This window comes from Festucalex cinctus, chromosome 3 (assembly GCF_051991245.1).
Source record: "Festucalex cinctus isolate MCC-2025b chromosome 3, RoL_Fcin_1.0, whole genome shotgun sequence".
Lineage (NCBI taxonomy): Eukaryota > Metazoa > Chordata > Actinopteri > Syngnathiformes > Syngnathidae > Festucalex > Festucalex cinctus.
This window is the reverse complement of record NC_135413.1, coordinates 5640416-5663407: the sequence shown is the minus strand read 5'-3', so window position 1 is coordinate 5663407 and position 22992 is coordinate 5640416. Positions and strand designations below refer to the sequence as shown.

The 22992-nt window shown below is 37.2% G+C and overlaps 3 protein-coding genes across 11 annotated transcripts in view; 1 reads left to right on the top strand and 2 right to left on the bottom strand.

Annotated features, from left to right (window-relative positions):
* The window catches only part of LOC144015506 (DNA topoisomerase I, mitochondrial), an 82331-nt gene extending 66848 nt beyond the window's left edge, over positions 1–15483 (top strand). For all 9 annotated transcript variants that reach the window (XM_077515559.1, XM_077515558.1, XM_077515557.1 and 6 more), the window contains 6 exons: positions 2563–2631; positions 4905–5019; positions 10792–10922; positions 11449–11546; positions 14546–14695; positions 15135–15483. In XM_077515559.1, the coding sequence (XP_077371685.1) occupies positions 2563–2631; positions 4905–5019; positions 10792–10922; positions 11449–11546; positions 14546–14695; positions 15135–15237 (666 nt within the window). In that variant the 3' untranslated portion in view covers positions 15238–15483. The remainder of the gene's footprint in view (positions 1–2562; positions 2632–4904; positions 5020–10791; positions 10923–11448; positions 11547–14545; positions 14696–15134) is intronic.
* Positions 15484–15643: 160 nt separating this feature from the next.
* hsbp1b (heat shock factor binding protein 1b) lies at positions 15644–22975 on the bottom strand. The gene is made up of 4 exons (XM_077515571.1): positions 22764–22975; positions 20622–20688; positions 20269–20395; positions 15644–16129 (listed from the first exon to the last, which is right to left on the bottom strand). The coding sequence occupies exons 1-3, from the start codon at positions 22806–22808 to the stop codon at positions 20271–20273; spliced, it is 237 nt and encodes a 78-aa protein (XP_077371697.1). The 5' UTR covers positions 22809–22975; the 3' UTR covers positions 15644–16129; positions 20269–20270.
* Positions 16148–20259, bottom strand: LOC144015513 (uncharacterized). Its single transcript, XM_077515570.1, has 4 exons — positions 17615–20259; positions 17433–17479; positions 17309–17350; positions 16148–17119 (listed from the first exon to the last, which is right to left on the bottom strand). Exons 1-4 carry the CDS (start codon positions 17739–17741, stop codon positions 17015–17017), a joined length of 321 nt encoding a protein of 106 aa, XP_077371696.1. The 5' UTR covers positions 17742–20259; the 3' UTR covers positions 16148–17014.
* Positions 22976–22992: the final 17 nt, after the last annotated feature.

Sequence of the window (22992 nt, the reverse complement as noted above, 5' to 3'; positions counted from 1 at the left end):
GCTCCGGACCTCCAAAATGATGAAGCGGTGTGCCTACGGAGTATGTAAATCGGACTGTGCTAAGGTAAGACTATGCTAACTCTATCGGGCTAACTAGCTAGCTGTAGTGTAGTTTGCTTTCGGGGCAATAACAAAACAACATCAAAGAAAAGAACGTGTGCTACAGCCGTCCCGCTATAAATGCTTGATCCGGGGGCCACAGTGAAATAAAGGCATATCGGTGACCCAAGTCGGGCGTGCCATCAATCCCATGAAATCTTGTTTTCATTTTTCATGCAGCATTTTGTGAACGGACACCCGTCTCCGGAGTATCCCAACCTTGTGCTTGCTGTACAAGTGTTGAACCAGATAAGGGAGCAGCTCGAAGGCTGTTAACCTTAACTAAATCCATGGCTAGGGTGACATAAATATTTTTTTCATGATGGACAAAGAATAACAATGACTGATCTGATGCTTTCAAAGACAAAAAAAACCCACTAATGTTTAGCTAGCTATAAACACCGAGGTTTAGCTAACTTGCTGACCTAACAGTAATCCTCATATTTTAACAATACTAGACTAATATAAGTAAGAAAACTTACCCAGCAGTACAAGAGCACGACTGGTCCATAATGCTGTGCTGGTTGCATCTGAAGTATAGGTCATGGGGTTTTCTCAGATTTAGCGTGCCTCCTGTATGTTTCCCCTTCGCTAGCTAATTTAATATTATGACTATAACCCTCCACTGCATATTGTAAACCTTTTTGCCTCGATCTGGAGGATATTGCACTGGTATTGCTCCAAAAGAAATCACTAATACACGCCGGTGTAAGTCTTCCCATCACGGCTTGTGCTGTCGGAGTCACCAAGCTTGACAGACTAGCAACAGTAACTAAGGAGCTTATGCGAAAGGTCAATTGCAGGGCACACAGACGAACAACCATCCACACTGACAAGCACACCTTGGGACAATTCGGAGCGTCCAATTAACCTGCCATGCATGTCTTTGGAATGTGGGAGGAGACCGGAGTACCCGGAGAAGACCCACGCGGGCACCGGGAGAACATGCGAACTCCACCCAGGAAGGCTGGAGCCTGGACTCGAACCCGAGTCCTCAGAACAGGCAGACATTATTATTATTATTATTATTATTATTATTATTATTATTATTACTTTGCTTAGAAAGTACATTTTCTCTAGATTTGGTGGATTTAATTCTGTAATTGCAAATAAAAAGGTAAGTTTTTTTGTTTGTTTTTTTCCCCTCCAACATGGCCATTCAAATTTTATGCACAGAATTGCATGCGCTATTTGCGAGGTTAAAATAAATGTGCTATGGTAGTATTACTAGACTTATCTGCATTGAGGTATTTTTGCTCCATGTCATGGAATAAATACATAAATACATATTTCGTTTAGTCTGAGAGTCACGTTCGTTATTTGTACTGTAAGTGGATTGGTGAAAATTGACATACATTTAAACAGGATGGCCGATCAAGTATCATCACATGCTTGCTTGGCAATCTGATAAATGTTGCTCAATGTCTGTTGTTCTTTGTGTCTGTGTGTGCACACGGTTAGGTATTTAAATTAGTGCACGCAAAAGCAATGTACTGGACAGAATTAATTGGTCCCCTGCCTAATAGCAAAACTAATTCCCCAGAAATGTGTGGGGTTGCTAAATGTCACGCTGAATTTTAAACATTTCCATTTGTGAAATCAGTGAGTCAAAAATGCACAGGATGGTATACCTCTGGTAGTCCTTATCTTTGCACTCAAGATTGAAGGGTAATGTCATGCAGTCGTTTTTTTTGTTTTTTTTTTATTTGGGAGGTTAAAGGGATCGTTCGGATTTTTTAACATGAATCTCAATTTGATCCTCACCTCCAGTGTGTGCGATCAGCACTGACTTACCCCTGACAGCGTTGTGTGACATGCGTTCTGGTTCGGCGTTGGACGAGAGGAAAATAGTCCAGCAAGCTGGCTGGGGTCTCGGAAATAAAGCGTTTTTCTTCTAAAAACTATGTTTTCAAAAGCGTGATACATTTCCATCACAATACTTTTTCCTGAATAAAGTCAGACGACATTACCGCCAGCCACTACTTTTCTGTTCGTTCGTATCACTGCGCGGCGCCCTGTAGACAGCGAATTGACGCACTGCTGCCAGCTGATCCTTCCGCCTGAAGTTGTTTGCCTTTTCAGCGGAAGTATCAGCTAGCTGGCTGCAGTGCGTCGGTTAGCGCTCTACAGGGCGCCGCGCAGTGATACGAACGAACAGAAAAGTAGTGGCTGGCGGTAATGGCGTCTGACTTTATTCAGGAAAGAGTATTGTGATGGAAATGTATCACGCTTTTGAAAACAAATCGTTTTTAGAAGAAAAACCGAACCAGAACTGGTGTCACAGAACGCTGTCAGGGGTAAGTCGGTGCTGATCGCACACACGGGAAGTGAGGATGAAATTGAGGTTCATGTTAAAAAAGCCGAACGATCCCTTTAACTTGACACGCAAGCTATAAATTTGAGGATAGTTTCCTTTTGCTGCTGTTGTAACACAAATTGTAAGACAATTTTTTCTTTTACCAGGTATTTAAGAATCTTAAGCTTTTCATGGAAAATAAGGACCCTGGAGATGAGCTCTTTGACCGCCTCACTGTAAGTGTCTAGCCTCCGTTCTCCTCCTCCTTTCTGTCAATAGTTTTTTTTCCCAATGTGTGCAGTTGTTTTGTTTTTTTTTTTTGTTTTTTTTTCAATAATGTGCACAATCCCCAGAACAATGCTAATTACTCCATCAGTTTCGTAGGTTCATGTGAGTTTTAGTTGAAACAACTCGAGTATTCATTGAATTGAAAACAAACATGTAGCCTATTGGGATGTATTGTGAGCAGGAGACTGGCAGAGTCTTGCAATAATTGTGATGTGTAAATTGGTAGGGAAGGAGAGGGAGATCATAAATAAACATTGACAGATAAAAACAAAATGAACCCCTCAACTAAGTGAACATGGCAAGTGGATGAATTTCTTATAAAAAGCTCTCCTTTCAATCTTTGTCAAGGAGCTGCAGGCATCTGTTTTCAACAGCTTTTCCACCACTAGGACACGGAACTTCTCAGGGTCATTATTTGTCATGTGAAAACATAACCCAAACTAACAGATTGTCCTCACCGAGGGACTGGGGAGCGCTCCTTGTCGTGCAGTCATGCTGTCAGCCCACAGACAGGTGACCCTGTGTTAAGTGCTATGACTGTTGAGCACTTAGTTTCTATAGTGTGTCAGAGCTGGAGGTTCGAGCACATACAACAGTTGAATTGACATTTTCTAGCAAAATAGTTAAATGAAGGTGAAAGAAAATCGTTTAGATAAGGCACAAGAGGGGTCTGTCAGTCCGCCACCTCCAGACTGTGGAAAAGGAAAAAGACTTGAGACAGGATTAGATGGGGGGCAATTGACGGCAAATGTACGCTGCCTCGGCTGTGTGGCCTTTGGCATGTTAGAAAATGTCAGGTTGTGTTGGAGGTGGCATGGTAATGGCTGCCTTGGGCAGATCTGATTGACACGCAAAAAGGCCAGGCCACGCAAAGAGCGGAAAGAGGATGGTGAGGGGAATTGTGGGAATAAGAAATGGTATATGATGGCTGGACTCGAGTCGAAAAGAGAGCTGGGATGTCAAATCGTGAGTAGTAGGCCTGAAATCTGATTGATGGCTATTTATTATTCTGAGATGTAACATAACAGCGACTAGATTGGAGTTAATAAAGTTAGATTACTCAACTGCATGTACTGAAAGTATAAATTACAACTCTGGCACTAGAAATTCCATTTTCTTAAATCTACTGAAAAGTGGTTGTATCGATTTTGAACAATAATGATAATCATACCACAGACCACATTTATTATTATGCTTTTTTTGTTTGTTTCATTACGATAAATAACATTCCTGAGAATGTGAGCGCACATGCTTCTAAATGTCGGCTCGCAAAATGAACTTATGCCGTCTTTGACTTTCTGACACCCACACAAATCTTGCTCAGCACCGGCCCAAGGGTGTCGTTTGAGCTCAAAATAATGTGCGTTGATTCAAGATGTTTGCCTCGACCTATAATTGGACCCACAAAAAAACAAACAAAACAAAGCGAATTCTTTAGCCAGGCTATCTTTAAAACAGTTTTCTGACACAATTTTCAATAAGTAAGGCTTTCCCTGCAGCACGGTGAAGAGAAATTGCAGTAGGTATGAAATCAGAGCAATAGTAATAATGTCAGTCGAGTAACGACTCTGAAAAGAACATGGACAAACAGACATTTGTGCACGGAAGTTTAGACTAAGGGCAATCACGTTCACCCCTCAGACTCTCATAGGCTTCATTAGCGTGGCCATGCAGAGTTGGGTCCCTCATTAGCAAAGTAGACGCTGTGTGCACATGTCCTTCATCATGTGAATGTGCGTGTTTACATGTCCATTCACATGCATGCTCTATTTAATAGGCTCACATTCACGCCAAATGTGCCCTCAGAAAACTGGGTCCTTGGCCCTGCTTTGATTAAACCAAGCTTCATCATTATTGCAATCTTAATCTGAATAATTTATTCTTTTCCCGGACCTGTAATGACCCACAAGTGAATGTTAGCACAGGGGAATTGCAGCCTTTCATTCCTGCTGTGGTGTTGAGGCTCCAGCCAATGGCTGACTGACTGCTGCCTCTCACCTCAAACTTGTTATGATACCTAGGCAGTGCCAGAGGGTGGGAGGTGGTGTGAACTTTTTAAAATGAAAAATGACTGCAGAATATGTGTGGGTTCTAAATACCACAGTGCCACCCAGTGGTAGTAAAGAGGTCTTCCATTTAATGTGATGACTGCATCTTGTTCTGGTACAGTGGGGAATTTGATCTTCCTCTCTCTTGGTTCTGTTTTTGTCCTCAATGATAGACCACCATGCTGAATAAGCACCTGAGTTCCCTGATGCCAGGTCTGACAGCAAAGGTTTTCAGGACATACAATGCCTCCATCACTCTGCAGCAGCAACTCAAAGAACTTACAAATGGTAATTAAACGATGTTCTAACCACACTATATACCGTTATTACTAGGGATGTAACGTTAATTATCACGATATTGTGTGTGTGTGTGGGGGGGGGGGGATATTTAAAAAAGATCACAATCTTGTAAAAAAAAGAAGAAAAAAAAGAACAAGAGCTCATACTAAAATAAGCACAATATTGTGCTTTTGTACATAACAGCAATGCATGTAAACCACCTGCAATCTCTAGCAAGCACACATTGATTACTTCACAAGCAAATTAGGTTCCCCTTCATCTGACAATTAGCATAGATTTTAAACATAGAAGGCCAAAACATCCCTCATGAAAATTAAATTGCACTAATAAACTAGCCACTAGAGGGTGCTAGAACTGCACAAATGGAAGTCAACCTGACTTTTTGAACAGATGTGTTCCTTTTAAATATTGTGAACATGACGACGACGATATTGTGGCAGTTTTAATATCACGATATTGGCCTTATCGTTGCATGCCTAGTTATTACTGAATGAGTACAAGCAGCCTGCAAATGTCTACTGCATGTCTGTTACTCTAAACATTTATTACATATTGTTACATAAAAGTTATAAATAAATACATTGCCTACAAATTACCATTTGATACATAACTTAGTAATTGTAATTTAGAATGTGGTTATGAGAACATATTTATTTAATCTCTTTGTTCGGTGGGGCTTGACCTTCACAATTTTTCAACTTCAACTCATGTCATGTGTGAGTGTATACCCTAGATCAGGTTCTGGATAGTATATTTACAGGAGTTATATTTTTGGGGGGGGGAAATGTGGTTGGCAGAGTAGTGCCAATACATCTTTTTATTTATTTATTTTTAATCATGTTCAAGTATGTTTATTAGCAAGGAATGTTACTCCTACTCTATCATATTGTGTTTTATTGTACTCGTCACTTTCATTACTGAAATGTTGACCAGCACAATATTTGGGGAAAAAGTTCATGGACTGTACAACCAAGAACCAGTAGCAGATTCGCCAAGAACCAAATATAAATAGGTATTAGCGTAAAATATTGCAAAATGAAAGTATAAATAAATAAATAAATAAATAAATAAATAAATAAATATAAAAATAAATAAATAAGTAGTAGTTACATTATATGAACCTCCAACACATAGTCAGCATCAATGGCTAAACCTCATTTCTTAGATGCAAACTTCTCGTTCCTCTGTTTGTGTTACTGTCTCAGTGAGAACAACAACAAATGTTTGGATAAATAAGACATTTGCTGCTTATCTCATTTTGTTAAGACAGCAGTGAAAGATGACATCACATCATTAGCGTTTATCCCAAATCAATCAACCGTCTTTGTGTCCGAATTATTGCTATCACAACACATTTCCACTTTATGCTTTGTTTTTCAAGTGGAATTGAATTAAATTCAAATATCAACACTTCTCAAGCCTCTCGCCCACAAAACATCATGAATATGCAGTATACAGTTGAAGCCAAGTTTACATACTTTAAAAAAAAACAAAAAAAAAACTTTTTTTTTTTTTTTTTTCCCCCCTCACTGTCTGACATGAAATTAGCCAAAGCTTAACCAGTTTTAGGTCAATTAGGATTGCAAAAATTATTTATATTTGCTAAATGCCATAATGATAGAAAAATGTTGTTGGAATTTGTTGACACTCCTATTACTTTCTTCAAAGTCAGAAGTTTATAATTCATGCAGTAAGCTTTCTATGCCTTGAAACAATTTGGGCAAACAAAGATAATAATTTCATGTCTTTGGAAGATTTTGATGAGTTTCTTGACAACATTTGCGTGGATGTATTTGAAGGCACCCCTGAAACATGTTCCATTACACAAATGTACAGTATACATCCACATGGGAAAGTCAAAAGAAATTAGCCAAGATAATCACGGACTTGGACAAGTCTGGTTGGGTGCAATTTCCTTATCCTATTGTCAACTTCCGCTTACCCGCAGGACTTAAATCGGGAAATATGTCCTGATCGACTCTCCAATTAAAGGGTTAGAAATTCCCCTTTTTCCTCACCAGCTCTAAGGCGTCAGCGTGAGGAGACGGGAATTAAATAAGCCGATATATCAAAGTGGATTCACCTAGGTTTGTTCACTGTCATCTTATCATGAGGCCAATCCGTTTTCATACACCTATCAATCCTGAGTGAGTAACCACACACACAGAGCCCAGGAATGCTAGCATGTACACCTCACTTCATTGGCAGCTCCACTTTTCTGAGTTGTTTGCATTTGTTATTGACCTAGTAATTTAATAATCCTTGTTAGGATCATACGGATTTGTTACATATCAAGCAGGAGTATTTGACTTATATTAATACAGATGGAAGCATTGGTTAGAGGTTATTCAAATGCACTTACCTTCTTCCAGACGTCCGTTACTGTTGTCCGTCTTGGAAAAAATAATGAGGTGGACTCATAAAATGTCCAAAATAAATAAAATAAAATCAAAAAAATAATGAGGGCTCATCAAACGTCCCAAATAAAATCATAAACGAACATTAAGGTCTTATAAAACGACCAACTTATAAAAATAAAATCATAAGCAAATGAAAAGGTCTTATAGAACGACCAAATTATAAAAATAAAATCATAAGCAAATGAAAAGGTCTTATAGAACGACCAAATTATAAAAATAAAATCATAAGCAAATGAAAAGGTCTTATAGAACGACCGGACTTATTAAAACGTCCAAAAGGAATAAAACCAAAAATAAATAAAATAAAGATTGAAACAAAACAATAAAATGATTGATTCAAAAATTATCTTTTAAACAATTTTATTGACAATAATAAGATAACCGATATGAATCATAAAAATCACATTTAATGATAAAACTTTAAATCAATCAAAATAAAATAAAATAAAATAAAATAAAATAAAATAAAACAAAATAAAACAGGAGATTAGGAATAATATAACCTTTTACAATAAGCTTTACAAGATTGATCATTCCTCGGAAAAGCTTAAGACCTGATTGACAATAAGATGTTTTTGGCTGAAAATAATTTTGAAGATATGAGAGTGTATTAAATGGCCCCCACCCTAACACGCGATTAGTCATTCATATCTTCCTATTATATATCATTATTGCTAAAAGATTTGTACATTACCAATCATTGAAGAAAGGGTCCAACCACGGCTTAATCCCAGTCCTTCGTAAAAATCCAAAGTCCAGGCAGGCAGTTATATTCCATCTTCGAGAATGCACTCTATACAGACACATCGCAGGGTGAAAAGGGGCTAGCTCAGAGTTGGTGACGGCCTTTTATACTCTTGGGCCACACCACTGACTCCTTCCGGTGAATGTCTCTCCGCGCACCTTCTCATATCAAAGCGCACTTGCTGGAACTCATTTTCAGTAATCTTCCACCGACGGGCCATGAAGATGAGTCATGATGAGGTCATACATTCCTTACAAATGTGTCATGGATACACAGCGTTGCATGATGAGTCATACATGAAAATATGTCAAGGTCTTCAGCTCTATTCGACAAATGATGAACGTTAAAATAAATAAAATCATATATATATTAATTAAGCAAGCATGAATAACATATATATACCTGACATGTTAAATCCCAAATTCTCTCAGCTTGAACTTAACAGGTTAATTCTAATCTCTGTTGCACATCTTGTATATATCTTTGTTAAATCAAACAATACATACGGATAATCTTTTCAATGCAGTTACAGCAATATTATCAGCGATAAAAGACAGTATCGCTTATAAATGAAAGAAAAGAAAAAGAAAGACAGGAAAACTTCATAGTTGGCTTTCAATGTGTTACAAACATTGATCCAAAAATCAGGTTAACAATTATCGAATATAGATTGTGTTGTGTATTATTATTTAATTCAGGATATCATTTATTTATATTTAATTTGTATCTTATATAGAATGTCCGGGCAATGCTGAGTGGGTGGCTTAGTTGTACAGGTTTGGCGGCATCTGGTGGTTACTTTGAGGAATTACACCCAGAGGCCAAAGAATATTTATCAGTCCTGTAGACACCTATTGGTCTCTAACTAAGAATTGAGTCTAGCCCATTAATTTGCTATCTCATTTTACATGATATGGCGTTTCATCTGACCCACTCAATCCACTCAATTCAACACTATATTCCATAAGTTTCTGCATAACCAAGAGGGAATGTTCTCTAAACATGATTACTTTCTACCTTTGGATAACTTAACATTCTCTGTTTTCTAAACAGTTGGTGTTACTCGGGCTGAAGGTGCCACGTTCAGCTGTTCAAACAATTCATTGAGTGTAACTGAATAATTAAAAAGGAATGCATGCAATAAAAAGTTGTCATCCCACCCTCGGTAAATTGCAGGCGGTTGGCAAATATACTTTTGGTGCATTGCCACCACATTCCGCCTCATGCAGCTTTCCGCCACAAGGATTTACAGCAGCAAATGGTGCAATATTGACATACCGTTGGTCACAATGCAATGCAGGATTCTTAGTAAGGGAAGTCATTTTAAGCTAAATAGAAAAAACAAATGAGTAATAGAAAGTGAACGTTGTGAATCCAATTGGAACACGTTCACTACCGTCAACACAACTATGGAACAAGGATTTTAGGTGCCAGTCCGAAGTCTAATTTTAATATATACAAATATAAGTTGCAGGACCAAACTATATATTCTGAGAAATAGTGTATTTAAACTTGCAACTTTGAAGGAAATAATGAAAAATGGTCTTGAAAAAATCCTTTTAGCAATTACAAAAAAACTTGGCAATCCTAATTGACCTAAAACAGGAAAGATTTCATGTCAGGCAGAAAAAAACTGTTTTGCATAATGTCTTATTATATTGTAATTGTATAGTTTATGTAAACTTGTTTTTTGTGACATAACGTAAGCAAGATAACACGGCAATCTGTGTTGCACTGTGTGTGTCTCAAATTTTAGGGACAAAAAGCACCTTTTTAGGGGCAGTCTTTAAGGGCAGGTTTACTAAACCGTGGGTACAGATTGTTAAACTGTGGGTACAGATTTGCAAAAAAATAAAATAAAAAATCAGACCCTGACACCAGAGGGGCTCCGTAACTTTTGAGTTAGCGGAGTCGTCATAGGTTTTTCAAGTAACAGTTCTCTTGAGTCAAATTTTGCCTACTCTACCCTAGGGCTGCACAATATATATATAAAAAAATATCGATATCGAGATATTGGCTCATGCAATATGCATATCGCAAAGTCATGCAATAAGTTTCATATGGAATTTTATGCTTTCATCTGAATTTGACCAGTCAGACTGTCAGGTTTACCTGTTTGACATTTATTAAACATGAAAAAAAGGAGAGAAAGCATTCAGTTCAAGGAGAGAAACTCTCTGAAAAAAAAAATAAAATCCCCTCCTCACCCTCTCTTTTTATATGGTATCCACGCCACTAGTTCCATGGGTGTTCCAACCCTAATAATGCAAATGCAAAACATAGTTGGAACACAGTGTACTTAACGAAAATGTGCACTGCCATCCAATAGTTGAACAATATCTAGAGGTCATTACAATTAAATAAGAATACATTGAGTTTATTTTACCTAATGAAAAAAAATAATTCTGTCATTACATAATAAAAATGTCATTTCTTTAGGTACATGGTAAATATCTCAATAATATAGATATTGCTATATTCAGCAACTGTATCGTATATCGCATGTTTTTTCCAATATCGTGCAGCCCTACTCTACCCAACTGTTGTCCATCACAATTGTCTCAATGCAAACTATTGTTCTGTCACCTCCCAAAGACTCAATGCTGAATGATGCAGAGAAACTGCTGGGCTACAACAGAGCAAACAGAGCAGTTGCAATTCTGTGTAACCATCAGCGGGCGCCGCCAAAGACCTTTGAGCAGTCCATGGCGAACCTTCAGGCCAAGGTATGCTGTATGTATGACTCAGCGTGTGCTAAAAGCATATTGTGTGGTGGCTTTTGTTTTTAAACTGCTTCCACTTGACGATCCCTCATGACACATCTTTTGTCTATTTTCATTTTCTGACACGTTAACTTTTTTGTTTTTGTAAATGTTCCACGACTGTGTCACAAAAAATATATTTCAAATCCAAACTAAAACTTATTTTCCTTTCCAATGTGGAGCATCCAATCAACCAGCATGTCTACACGGAGGTCCTTTTGGCAATTTTAAGAGGCAAGACTTGTGGCTGCTTCACCTTAACAACCCTCCTGTTTGCAACGCCCTGAGCATCTGACAGTTCCTGGCTTAGAACGTCGCAGTAGTGCATGAAGGCTTGACGGAGGAGGCTGGGAAATTGTGTTAGATTCCATGGGGATTGCGTCGAAGTTCATTGCCGTTTTGCATTTGAAATGTGCCTTTTGTTACCCCAATTTGGGAACTTTCTGACCCCTTGTTTATCGTAACAACAGTCTTTTTCTGATTTATTCAGATTGATGCAAAAAAAGAACAGCTGGCTCTTACCAAGACGGAACTGAAGCAAGCTAAGAAGGATGCAAAGAAAGACAGCTCAAACAAAAAACTGCAGCTGTAAGTGTTGCACTTAAAATAAACTTCTGAAAAGTAGCTCACAATATTCTTCCTGGGCGATTTTGCCGAAAAATAAAATCTCCGATTTTTTTCTCAATTTATTTTATTTATTTTAAGAAAACAAGTAAAGTGACATAAGTCAAAGTAAAATTAGCTTTTATTCTATCAAACAACAAATAAAAACTTCCCTTTCAAAATTAAAGTGCAAAATGTCTTCCTTAAATAAAATACTTCTAGAAACAAATAAAATACATTGAATTACATTTATAAAGTTTATTTTTATTTTTTTAGTAATTAAATGACAGAAAACTCAAACCAACTTTTACTTCTATTGTTACATAAGTAAACATTTCCTTTTCAAAATTAAAGTGCAAAATGTCTGCATGAAATAAAATACTTGTGGAAACAAATGTAACATAACATATTGCATTACATTGCAGTGCAAACTTGAAACTTTTTGTTTTAGTAATTAAATGACAGTAAACTTTTGCTTCTATTGAACAATTAACATAACTAAATATTTCCTTTTCAAAATTAAAGCGGAAAATTTCTGACTTAAATAAAATACTTTTTGAAAGTAATAAAAATGCATTTAATAAAATATTCCATTCATAATGACTGTGGCTTAATTGATCATATGGATGTACAAAATTTATAATTCTTGTGAGGATGACAATTGAAATGCTTGAAACAATTCACTAAGTCAATATTTATTTAAAAAAAAAAAAAAGTGGGTTTGCGAAAACTCAAATTAGTTTTAAATCGTCCACAACAAATAATTCAAATTAATTAAAAAAAAAAAAATTGATATATCGCCCAGACCTAATTGTATGTAATTATTTCATTTCCAGTGATTAAACTGCACAAAGAAGACTTTAGAAAGATTATTGTTGTTTAGCTGCTATGTTGGCATTTGCTTTTTGAGCCTAAATGTAAATGAAGACGTTGACTGGTGCAAAGCACTGACTTTGGTGATCTATCTGATGCATTTTTAATGCTATCTGTCTATCCCGCTATCTGTGACTGAACAGGACGGAGCCCTACCGCTAATGGCGAAGCTAAAGGGGGCACCCAAAAAGTATTGAAACTAGGGGTGTGCTAAAAGAAATCGAAACAGCAATATATCGTTGCGGGCCTCATTACAATACATGTGTATCGATACGCAGGCGTCAGAATCGATATTGCTCGTTAACTTTAAATAGGTAGTTAATGTTAGCCTTTGCAGCTTGCATTGTACCTAAAATTGCCTTCAATTAATGCAAAAATAGCTCACCAGTGATTGGACACTGTGTCTTGGCTAAGAAAAAAATTAAAGCAGAGGAACAATATCAACATTTATTTACCAATAAACTTAAAATTACACGTGTATCTTAATGTACCAATGTTCCTATATTTTGTTTAAAAAAAACGAAATAGAATGTGTTGCATGAAAAAAATGTTGGTTTTATTTCCCCAAATATTTCAAATAAGCACATTTTAGAGCTGTAATTTTAATACTTTATTTTTGCTCATATTATTGACTCATGCCTATTAGTAAATTTTCCCGGTGTGTCTGTGAAAACTGCTCCTTACTCTGCAGTGCGTACATATTTAGACCAGGTATACCGATTGGTGGTAAACCAGAAGAGCTACTAACAAAAACATTTTTGCCATCTAGCATAATAACCATATCCTTTAGGTATACATATGACTGTTATTATAAAATGCAAGTGCATTAATGTAATATATCGGGATACGTATCGTCTTTAAGATCGTGTATTGGGATACATATGTATCGCGATACGTATTGAATGTGATCCCCTGTATCGTGATACGTATCGTATCGTGAGGTTGGGGGCAATACCCAGCCCTAATTGAAACCAGTGGTGTCCAAACTACAGCCCGCCGTCCATTTTTCAGTGGCCCTCGAAATATGCTAAAAATGGCATATAACTCAGTTCAAATAAAACAAAAATGTTTGGAGATGGTCAAAGTAAGAAGGGAGGGTATCAAAAAACAGGTGCCAATAAAGGTTATTTTCGTGAACTAAAACTAAAGAAAAAACTAAAACTAACTATAATTATAGCAAACGTCCTTTGTTTTAGTCTTTGGTTATTAATTTAGTGCATGAGCCTTTGGGGATGATTTTAAATGTGATTTTTAGTAGATTTATTTTGATATGAACCGGAATAATGACGTTTGAAAGTATGTCACACAGAAGTAATGTCATCTAGCAGCCAATAGAAAAGCACCTTCAGATGACGTTGCTCCCATGGTGTTTTTTAAATGTTGCACACAAGTAATACACATTAAATAGTAGTAATAATAATAATAATGAAACTAACAAACTAAACTAAAACTATGTAAGCATTTTTAAAGAACTAAACTAATAAAAACTAACAGAACCACCCTGAAAACTAATAAAAAATAACTACATAGAAAAATTCCGAAACTATAACCCTACTGCCATATTACAAATAAATTGGTTTATAATGCCTTAGCATTTTCCTAAATATGCAAAAGCACAAATAAATTATTTGTACCAATTTTTAGGACTAAACACAATTTCTCTTCATAAGATTATGTGGCCCTCGCGTCCTTCTGATTTTCTCTAATGTGGCCCTCAAATGAAAAGGTTTGGACACCCCTGATTGAAACTATTTAGTAAACATCAAACTATGGTCCTGAAAAACCTGGGAAGAGGTTTGTAGTAATTAAATTGTTGACAAATTCCATGTAAACAAATAAAATGGTACAGTTCAAGAAAAGGGAAACAAAAAAAAAACACAAAAGCAGAAATATGAGGGTCCACCATCTCATATTTTAGTACTTCATATCACAGCCTTGATTTTCACAGCAATAATCAGCTGACTTGGCCTGCTTCCCATAGCCCTTATAGCTAATTAACAAAACTATCATGATTACTATTTGAAGAAGACTTTATTGATCCCAGAGCGGGGGGGAGATTGCTGAGCCTCCTGAAAATGACTTTTCTGAATTGTCTGTGATCTGATCCTCAGACTGGTGGAAAAGAAGGAAGCAGCTGTGAAGCGCTGTAAGGAGGCTCTGATGAAGCTGCAAGTCCAGGCCACAGATCGAGAGGAAAACAAGCAGATTGCACTGGGTACCTCCAAGCTTAACTATCTGGATCCACGCATCAGTGTGGCTTGGTGAGTCAATGACGCAACCACTCAACCTGATGGTAAGATGACAAAATCACTTTTGGGATCTGCATCACTTGGACGTTACAATTCACATACAGTGCCCGCGAGACCCAAAATAAACTTTTTTTGTTGTTCATTAGTTGTATTGAACCACGTACTGATAATTTTTGTAATTAATGTTCCCAATCTAATCGAACTAGTTACTAGGATACTTTGTGATTAAATTTTATTCTCTAGTTTATTACACATAAACTGGCTCACATATAGCGTGTAATATTTTGCTTCTGTAAAATGAGTTTGAAGGACGTCATTTATCATATGCTCTTCAAATTGTCAAGGCCTTTGAGGCACAGGCAAGTTGAATTTTTAAATGTGATACATAAAATGCGTTGTTTTGTTAGATTACTTATTTTTGCAGAACATATTTTTTTCTTCTTTTCCCCAGGTGCAAAAGAATGGGGGTACCTATTGAAAAAATCTACAATAAGACTCAAAGGGACAAGTTTGCCTGGGCTATTGACATGACAGAGATAGACTTTGAGTTCTAACTTTTACCTGCTGTAACGTAATTAAGGGACCTCTGCCGTTACATTTAATGGACTAATGCTCAATTTATAACTTGTTCTCATGCCATTGTTTTTTTTCTTTTTCATGCGGTGTTGTGACACTATCGATGAGTGCTCTGTAATTTTTGTTGACAGGTTTTGTTTGTTTGGCACTTGGTTCTTTAGAAAACTGTTATATTTGTTTGCAGTTTCGTTTGCATTCATATGAATAAAAGTTGCTACTATGCATTGAAGTGCCAAGTGTCTTTCAGTTAAACACCCAGTTTATTTGGATTAACTCTCTCCTGCACAGAGTGAACATGCACCATGCAATTATTTTGCATTATAAAACAGTTGTTTACAAAAAGCACCTCCTGGTTATATGTATATGCAACTAGCACCAAATATATACTATGTAATTCAACAATTTTATTAAACATGTAATTGAAGAAAATGTGAAGAGGGAATGCATTACACGGCTCATGAACAGCGCCTGCCAAATAATAAGGCGATGTTAATTTCCTGTCTTTGGAAGGTGGTTTTCTTTAGCATTAGCCTGCAAAGTAACGTCGTCATGACAGACCTGGCTGGGCAACAGTGTCTCTTAGTCTCCATCAGCCAGCATTACATTTCACAAGAATCCACTACAATACAGAACAACATCCCTGTCAGTGCACAAAGCTAAAGTTCTAAAGGGCAAAACACTATTCTAGCTTAGAAATAACGTTCCATTTGTCTTTAAATAAATACTTAACCATTTGTCACAACAGTCAATATATATATATATATATATATATAATATATATATAAAAAAACAGAACATCACAACTTAATGTCATTTTCAGGATTGGAATTCCGCTGCTCCGGTATGTAGGATGATACTGAGTCTTTGGACCTAGAGGGAACAAAGAAGTGTTTACTAATAGTAATGTATAAACATGACATTACAAAATTGGTCGTTTGATTTACATATAAATATGTATTAGAGGAGGTGAAAATGAATATCGGTGCCTATTGACTATAGGTGTGCCAAAAAAATAAAAATCTATTCACATAAGAATTGAGATTTTAGCAAATAAAGACCAGTAAACTTTATTTATATAGTAAACTTTATTTATATAGTGCTTTCACATCACAAAATGCTTTACAAAGAGAACCAAACAAAAGTCCATTAACTCTTTGACTGCCAGCCATTTTCGGAAAAGGTAACCCCATACTGCCAGCTGATTTACAGAATTTTACCGATCTTTCAAGCTCCACAGAAAATGTTGTGTTAGGACTATGGAAACGCGGATACTACCAAATGAAAGATTGAAGTCTCATCTTTCATCAAAAAAAAAAGTTTGTTTCTACCTTTTTCGGATCTTCAGTAATCAACAATAGAAAACAGCTTTGTTTCACCAAAATCCTCTATTTTCTTCCAAAATACGGAGAAATCAAGCTTTTTGTGAAACAATGTTATTTCATGCACTCTAGTGAATTTGGAACTTTTTTTTTTTTGCATGAGTGATTCTACAAACACCTAAACTTCTATAAAACACTACCCCAACAATAAAAAATGTTTTTTGATTGCAAAATAACAGTTTATTTACATGCAACAGTAGCAATCCGAACAAACAATTTGGAAAACTCTTTGCAAACTATTTACACGTGCGCAACAGTTTTTTGTCAGTCTGCTTCTGCATGGACTGATTTGCGTAGAGGTTGGTATGATGAACGATGTGCTGGAGAAGTTCATCCGTGATGAAGAGCTCCAGGATGTCAGCTGGCAGGTGGGAATTCAGCTCTGCTGCAGCATCCCTTGGTCCTGGTTTTGCAGCAAAGGGGAAGATGGTTGGCTGCCAGCCAAATTCATCAACTTCAAGCCAGCCAGAATCTTTGGGATCTGCAAATATACATTTCAATATCATATTATTTTAGAGCAGTGTGATGCAATGTGTGTGTGTGCGCATATGTTTACCTTTTTTTTCTTTGGTGTATTGGTTGATGCACATTCTGTAAATTATAGAAGACGTTTACCATCAAATATTTTATTAGTGCTGTGGAGAATCTTTTTTTTTTTTTTTTTTTTTACCTTTGTTCTGCTCAATGTGAGAAGGGTCACTTTGGGTAGGAGCTGAAAGAAACATAAAATTACAATACTATCGAAAGACTTTCCTTTTATTAATGCGGTGTATTGAAAACTTTTTTTTTTTTACCTTTCTTTGTCGTAGAACCAGCGGTCGGACGTTGCTGTGAGCACGATCTATAAAATATACATTCACGTTTGTATAGGTAATAAATGTTTTAGTGTATATCAGCACATTTACACACGCTCCTAGCAGATCGCCCGAGAAAGTTAGGAAAGTTATCTTACTAGCAATAGCATGTTAGCGCTTACCTTCACGTTCTTTGGAAGACTGTCCAAGACTGTCTTGCATCGGACCCATAGTAGTCGTCATCGTCCGATGAAACGTCATCTGTGCAGACGTGCTCGGTTGTGCACCACTTTTCTCCGGTGTTAGCATCGCTAGCCGGTGGGGCCTTAGGACGTTATTAGCATCGCTAGCCGGTGGGGCCTTAGGACGTGGTCGAAACGGCCGCGTCACCGCTTCAACTATGACTTAACCCTGTCATCACTGTGCTCTTGAGCACTGGTCGATGCTTTTGAGCTTTGAAAATAAGGATCAAGCGTGAGCTGCTTGCTATCTGTAGCCTTTTTTGACTCCCTTAGCCAAGTGAGCCATTCTCTCCCCCTCAACACTCTAGCTCAGCCTCTCTTCTTCTACTGTTGTCTCCTACCCAATCTTGTCCAAAAGACTCATCACAGCCATCTAGTGGCCAGGAATACCCATTATAGTAACCCGATCGGCTTGATACTTGGAGCACAGCTGCCCAAGGCTTTCCTCCACCCGTTTCCATAAAAAAACATAGTAGACGTCAATTAACGTCTATGGCGGCCAATCCTAGGATTATACTGAACGTTTTTAAACGTTTATGGCGGTCAAAGAGTTAATAATACCTTTTTTAAAAAAGAAAGTATTTTGCTTTCAAAGACTGTACATTCTCATTTACTAAATTACTATGATTCAGAATCAATTAAAAATGTCCCAAAATCGATTTTACTCATTTTCTACTATATAAGCAATACAATTTATAGCATGATACGGGGTAGCATTTGTGGATCACAAGCTGTTTTTGTGGGAAAAGATACTTTTCTTAAAGTTCAAAACTTAATATAAAAAAAGATACTTTAATGTCTCTATTGTCATTCTGTCTTGCAAAGCAAACTGGCATAGATCATGACGATTCTTTGCACATCCATGATAAATTGAAGGAAATCATATCAAATCATTTTTGAATCGAAAAACGATTCTAAATCACAGACCCAAAAATCAGGTTCAAATCGTGACAGTCAGATTCCCACCCCTACTATTGACCATCACAAATAATAATTTGATCATAACTGCTTTATACATCAAGAATTGAAATATTTTATGTAATTTCGGGTGGGGGAACAGTTTTGCTAATCAACAATTCATTTGAGGAGCAACTTTGTAATTTTGAAGAGGATTTTTTTTTTTGTCGATTAATCCCTGGGACCTGAAGCAAGGGTTTTTATTAGGGCTGGGAATCTTTGACTGTCTCACGATTCGATTCGATTACGATTTTTGAGTCTACGATTCGATTCAGAATCGATTTTCGATTCAAAATTAATTGATTGCCAAATGATTTCTGCTTCAATTTACAGATATGCACAACATTGTCATGATCTACTCCAGTCTGCTTTGCAAGACAAAATGACAAATAGAGACATTGAAGTGTCTTTTGTTTGTTTGTTTGTTTAAACATTTATTAATTTTCTATTGTAAGTGCCTTTCTCCACAAAAACAGCATGTGGGCTACAACTGCCTTTTCCCCTTCTTCTTCATTTCTAATTTAAATAAAATCGATTTTTGGATATTAAATATCGTGTAGTGTTGTCCACATTAATTATAAGAATTACGCTGATTTGAAGCGGGCAGAATGGACCATTGATTCCGGTCAGAGAATCAGGAGTCTGGAATGTCTTGAATGCTTTAATGGCAGCAGGTGGACTATTATTTGTCCAATATAAATTGTATTTATATGTGTGTATGTGGGTGTGGGTGTATGTGTGTGTGTGTGTGTGTGTGTGTGTGGTATGAAAGAGAAAGAATAAGATGCAGGAATTAAAATACAAGCCCAAATGGGAAACGAAAAGAGCTACATTACAAACAATGTAGGATGGGTAAGAGCTAATACTAGCTTCCGTGTAGGCCGTGAGCGGCACCGTTCTATTTTTAGCATCGAAGCTCCGCGGAGTTAACGAGGCAATTGAGCACCGTACAATGTAAACGAGCCAATTAAACACAGAAGTTACGTAAACTATAAACATAAATAACACACATTTAACTTCATATATAGCACATATGGATGTTATTTCTCACAACTATAATACTTACTTATCGTCAGTAACGCACACTCAAATGGTGCTGCCGGAAGTAAGGAAATGAACTAGTGTGTTACATCAAAAGAAGACGTACGTGAAACGGAAACAAACTTTGTTCCCCCCAGTCTTTCTGACATATCGATTCGATTCAATTAATGAGAATCTCAATTCTTTTATGAGTCGATTTTTTGGCACACCCTTAGTTTTTATCAATGCTAAAAATATGGTGAACAATTGGTTTTCTTTTTTTATATACAGACAAGTTTTTATTTCTTAAATTGCATTGTGTTTATCAGCTGACTACTGGTATTTTCTTGTCTACAAACATTTACGGTGGGGCAATTTTGAATAAATATTAAGTTTAAACGTATTGTATGGATTAAAAAACACGCACACGCACCCCCACACACACACGCACACACACAGCAATGTAATTTTGATCACTGTGCAGACCTCAAAATACTAAATCAAAACTCAGGACTATTGAAATGTGAAAACAAATAATATTACTAATACTAAATCACTTAATATTTAGGAACCTGGGAGGATTGGATGCTATCTGAGCGGAATGGAAAATGTCTTACCTTCATGAAGAGCCTTGACCTTCTTTCGGCTTTTCAGGCGTTGCCCCATTTTCTTCTACGCCCGCCTGGGTCATCAGGTCAGCAATGTTCTTCTCCAAGTCATCAATCCGTGTGCTCATCTCATCAAGTAGAGAAGCAGTTAAGGTAAACTGTGTCAATGACTCTTGTAGGTGAGGTTAAATTATTAGCTTCATCACACTCTGGAATCTGGTCTCCAAATTGGAAACGTGAGTGCGAACAACCATCAGTATAATCATTTGCATCATAATGATAATGTTGTTGCGTACGATAAACACTAGCTTTATGTTCAATTCATTAAAAAAAGCAAATGAGGATTTGAAATGACAGGATATTCCTTCCGATGATCTGGTCCGACATGGTCTGGAACTTGTCTTGCATCTGTTGCAGCAAGGTTTGGACCTGGAGAACAATCAGTATTAATTTACGTGAGATAACGGACTTTAAAGCTACTATATGGAGGATTTCCCCAAAAAAATATCTTAACAATAGCTTTTTTATTTGACCATTTATGACTGAAACATATTCTAATTAGTAGATCAACATCTTAGCTGTTCACAATGGGTACTCCTACAAGCCTCTGGCCAATATTATTTAGGAAGCGTCCGGTCCGAATCCTTCGAATTTCCCGCCCTCTGTCTGCAGGACGTGACGTCATGCGCGTCATCGTCAGTTGTTTCCTGTAGTCGCGAAGACGGAACTAGTACAGATTTTCGCTGCCCCAGACACCCGCTGTTACTCCGCGGAAGGCTGCTTAAAAAAAAATGAAAACAATGTCAAATGCCACGAAAAAAAAAAAAAATCTAAACTTGATAGTGACCGACGCCGGGCAAGAACGAGAGTGAACATTGGTCTGACATTTCAGCGGTGGAGAGAGTTGAGATTGGACTTGGATTAGAAAAGTGATTCACAGCTGGCTTTCTTTCTACTCCAAAAGGTAAGAAGCGAGTATCTTGACACTTAGAAGAAAATGTGTTGTTTTCACATAGCAGTAACCTCAAGAGCGATCACTTCTCGGTCGTAACTATTGGGGTGAAAGTGAGGTGGACGGCAACATTTAGCGTGAAAGAGGCGGCAAAGTTGAATGTAATAGAACAGAATGACTTTATGAAGAACAGACGTTCCATTCCGCGGTGTTTCAATCAGGCTAAATGTTGCCTTATTTTCCTCAGTGAAAATAGCCTATTGTAGCTACATCATGCTAACGGAATGTGAACGGTACTACTGAATGGCGATAACATTCACGGCCGTATCACACTAAGTAGTGAATGGGTCTATATGTTTTTAACAATCGTAAATTTCCATAAATGACAGCCCACCTTTCGGCTAATGCACAATGACGCTAGCCTGGGGGCGACATACACTAATAATGACTAGAATCAGGTTGAAGTCCGTCGAGCGGGGTGACTACAATATGTAACTGCATATTAACATCGGAATGAGGTCCAATTAATTGACGTAATTTGAACATCGTTTTGGAGAGTACAGCACAGGACTGGACTTCGACCGACTAAAGCAATATGATCTACACGTCCCGTGGACATCAATTGTTTAGTGGGGATCGAGAGTCTCATTCCGTGAAGTGGCCAGCTTTGTATAACATTATAAAACTTCTTACCTCTGAAAACATAGTTTAATTGGATATGAAGAGCCCAGTCTTCAGTATTGAGGTCGTGCACGGACGAGTGCGCGCAGCGTGTACGAGCAATTTGAAATTTTAAATCTTCCATATAGCTGCTTTAAGTAATGCCATGGCTAAATTACATCCACAAATTTAAATTGTGCTGTATTTTGTCTAAGCAAGAGAGTGGGTTGTTTATTAATAAATGCCACTCTGAATGAGAAACTCTCAAATGAAATGCAGAGGTGTATGTTTCATCAACAATGTCAAAAGCAATTTATTATTCATCACAAAGTAGCGTTCTACATTAGACTGGTTTAATTTCAATGTCATTGTATTCTGAAAACTGAGCAATACGCACTGTTATTCAGTACCACAGTACAGTACTTCAAAACAGAACAAAATCTGTTAACTGTTTGCCTATAAATAGTGGTAACTTAGGTAAGAGCGCGGAAGAACGTGATGTTTTGGGGAGGAGACGCCTCTGAATCGTTACCATGACAATCGGCACCCTAACCCATCCGCTACGAACACATTAGTTTTTTTTAAGGCTCTGAATTATGAAAGAAACAATAAAATTATGAAAGAAACAAATTAATGGTGAAATAGCTAAAAAAATAAACTAAACACAAACTTCTGAGGCCAAACGCGAATTTATAGCGCCTTGTCGCAGCTAAATAACGTACCGGTTTACAACGCATGTCATTATTATTATTTTTTTATACAACTTGAATGACAAAAATTGAATGTAAAACACTGGCTAGTCAACTGTGATCTCCAACTTCGTTAGCTTCGTTAGCCACTTCAAGCTAAACTAGTGTAGCTAACATTAGCTTGCTATCAAGTCATGACTCACCACATTTGTAAAGTCCTGTACGGACTTGGGATCTGTCTCGGCCATTATCTCCTGGGGATAAATATCTAAAACGCTAAAGGCCCGTTTGTAGTTCACACAAAGCGATATTGTCCTGTTCGGAATTGCTAGCAATCCGTTTGCCCAAGATGCTACGCGCTGTCAGCTGTTCCGCAAGAGGAGTAGTTCGCGCGAGAGTTGAGAGCGACGCCCAAATGAATGTGGGACTTTG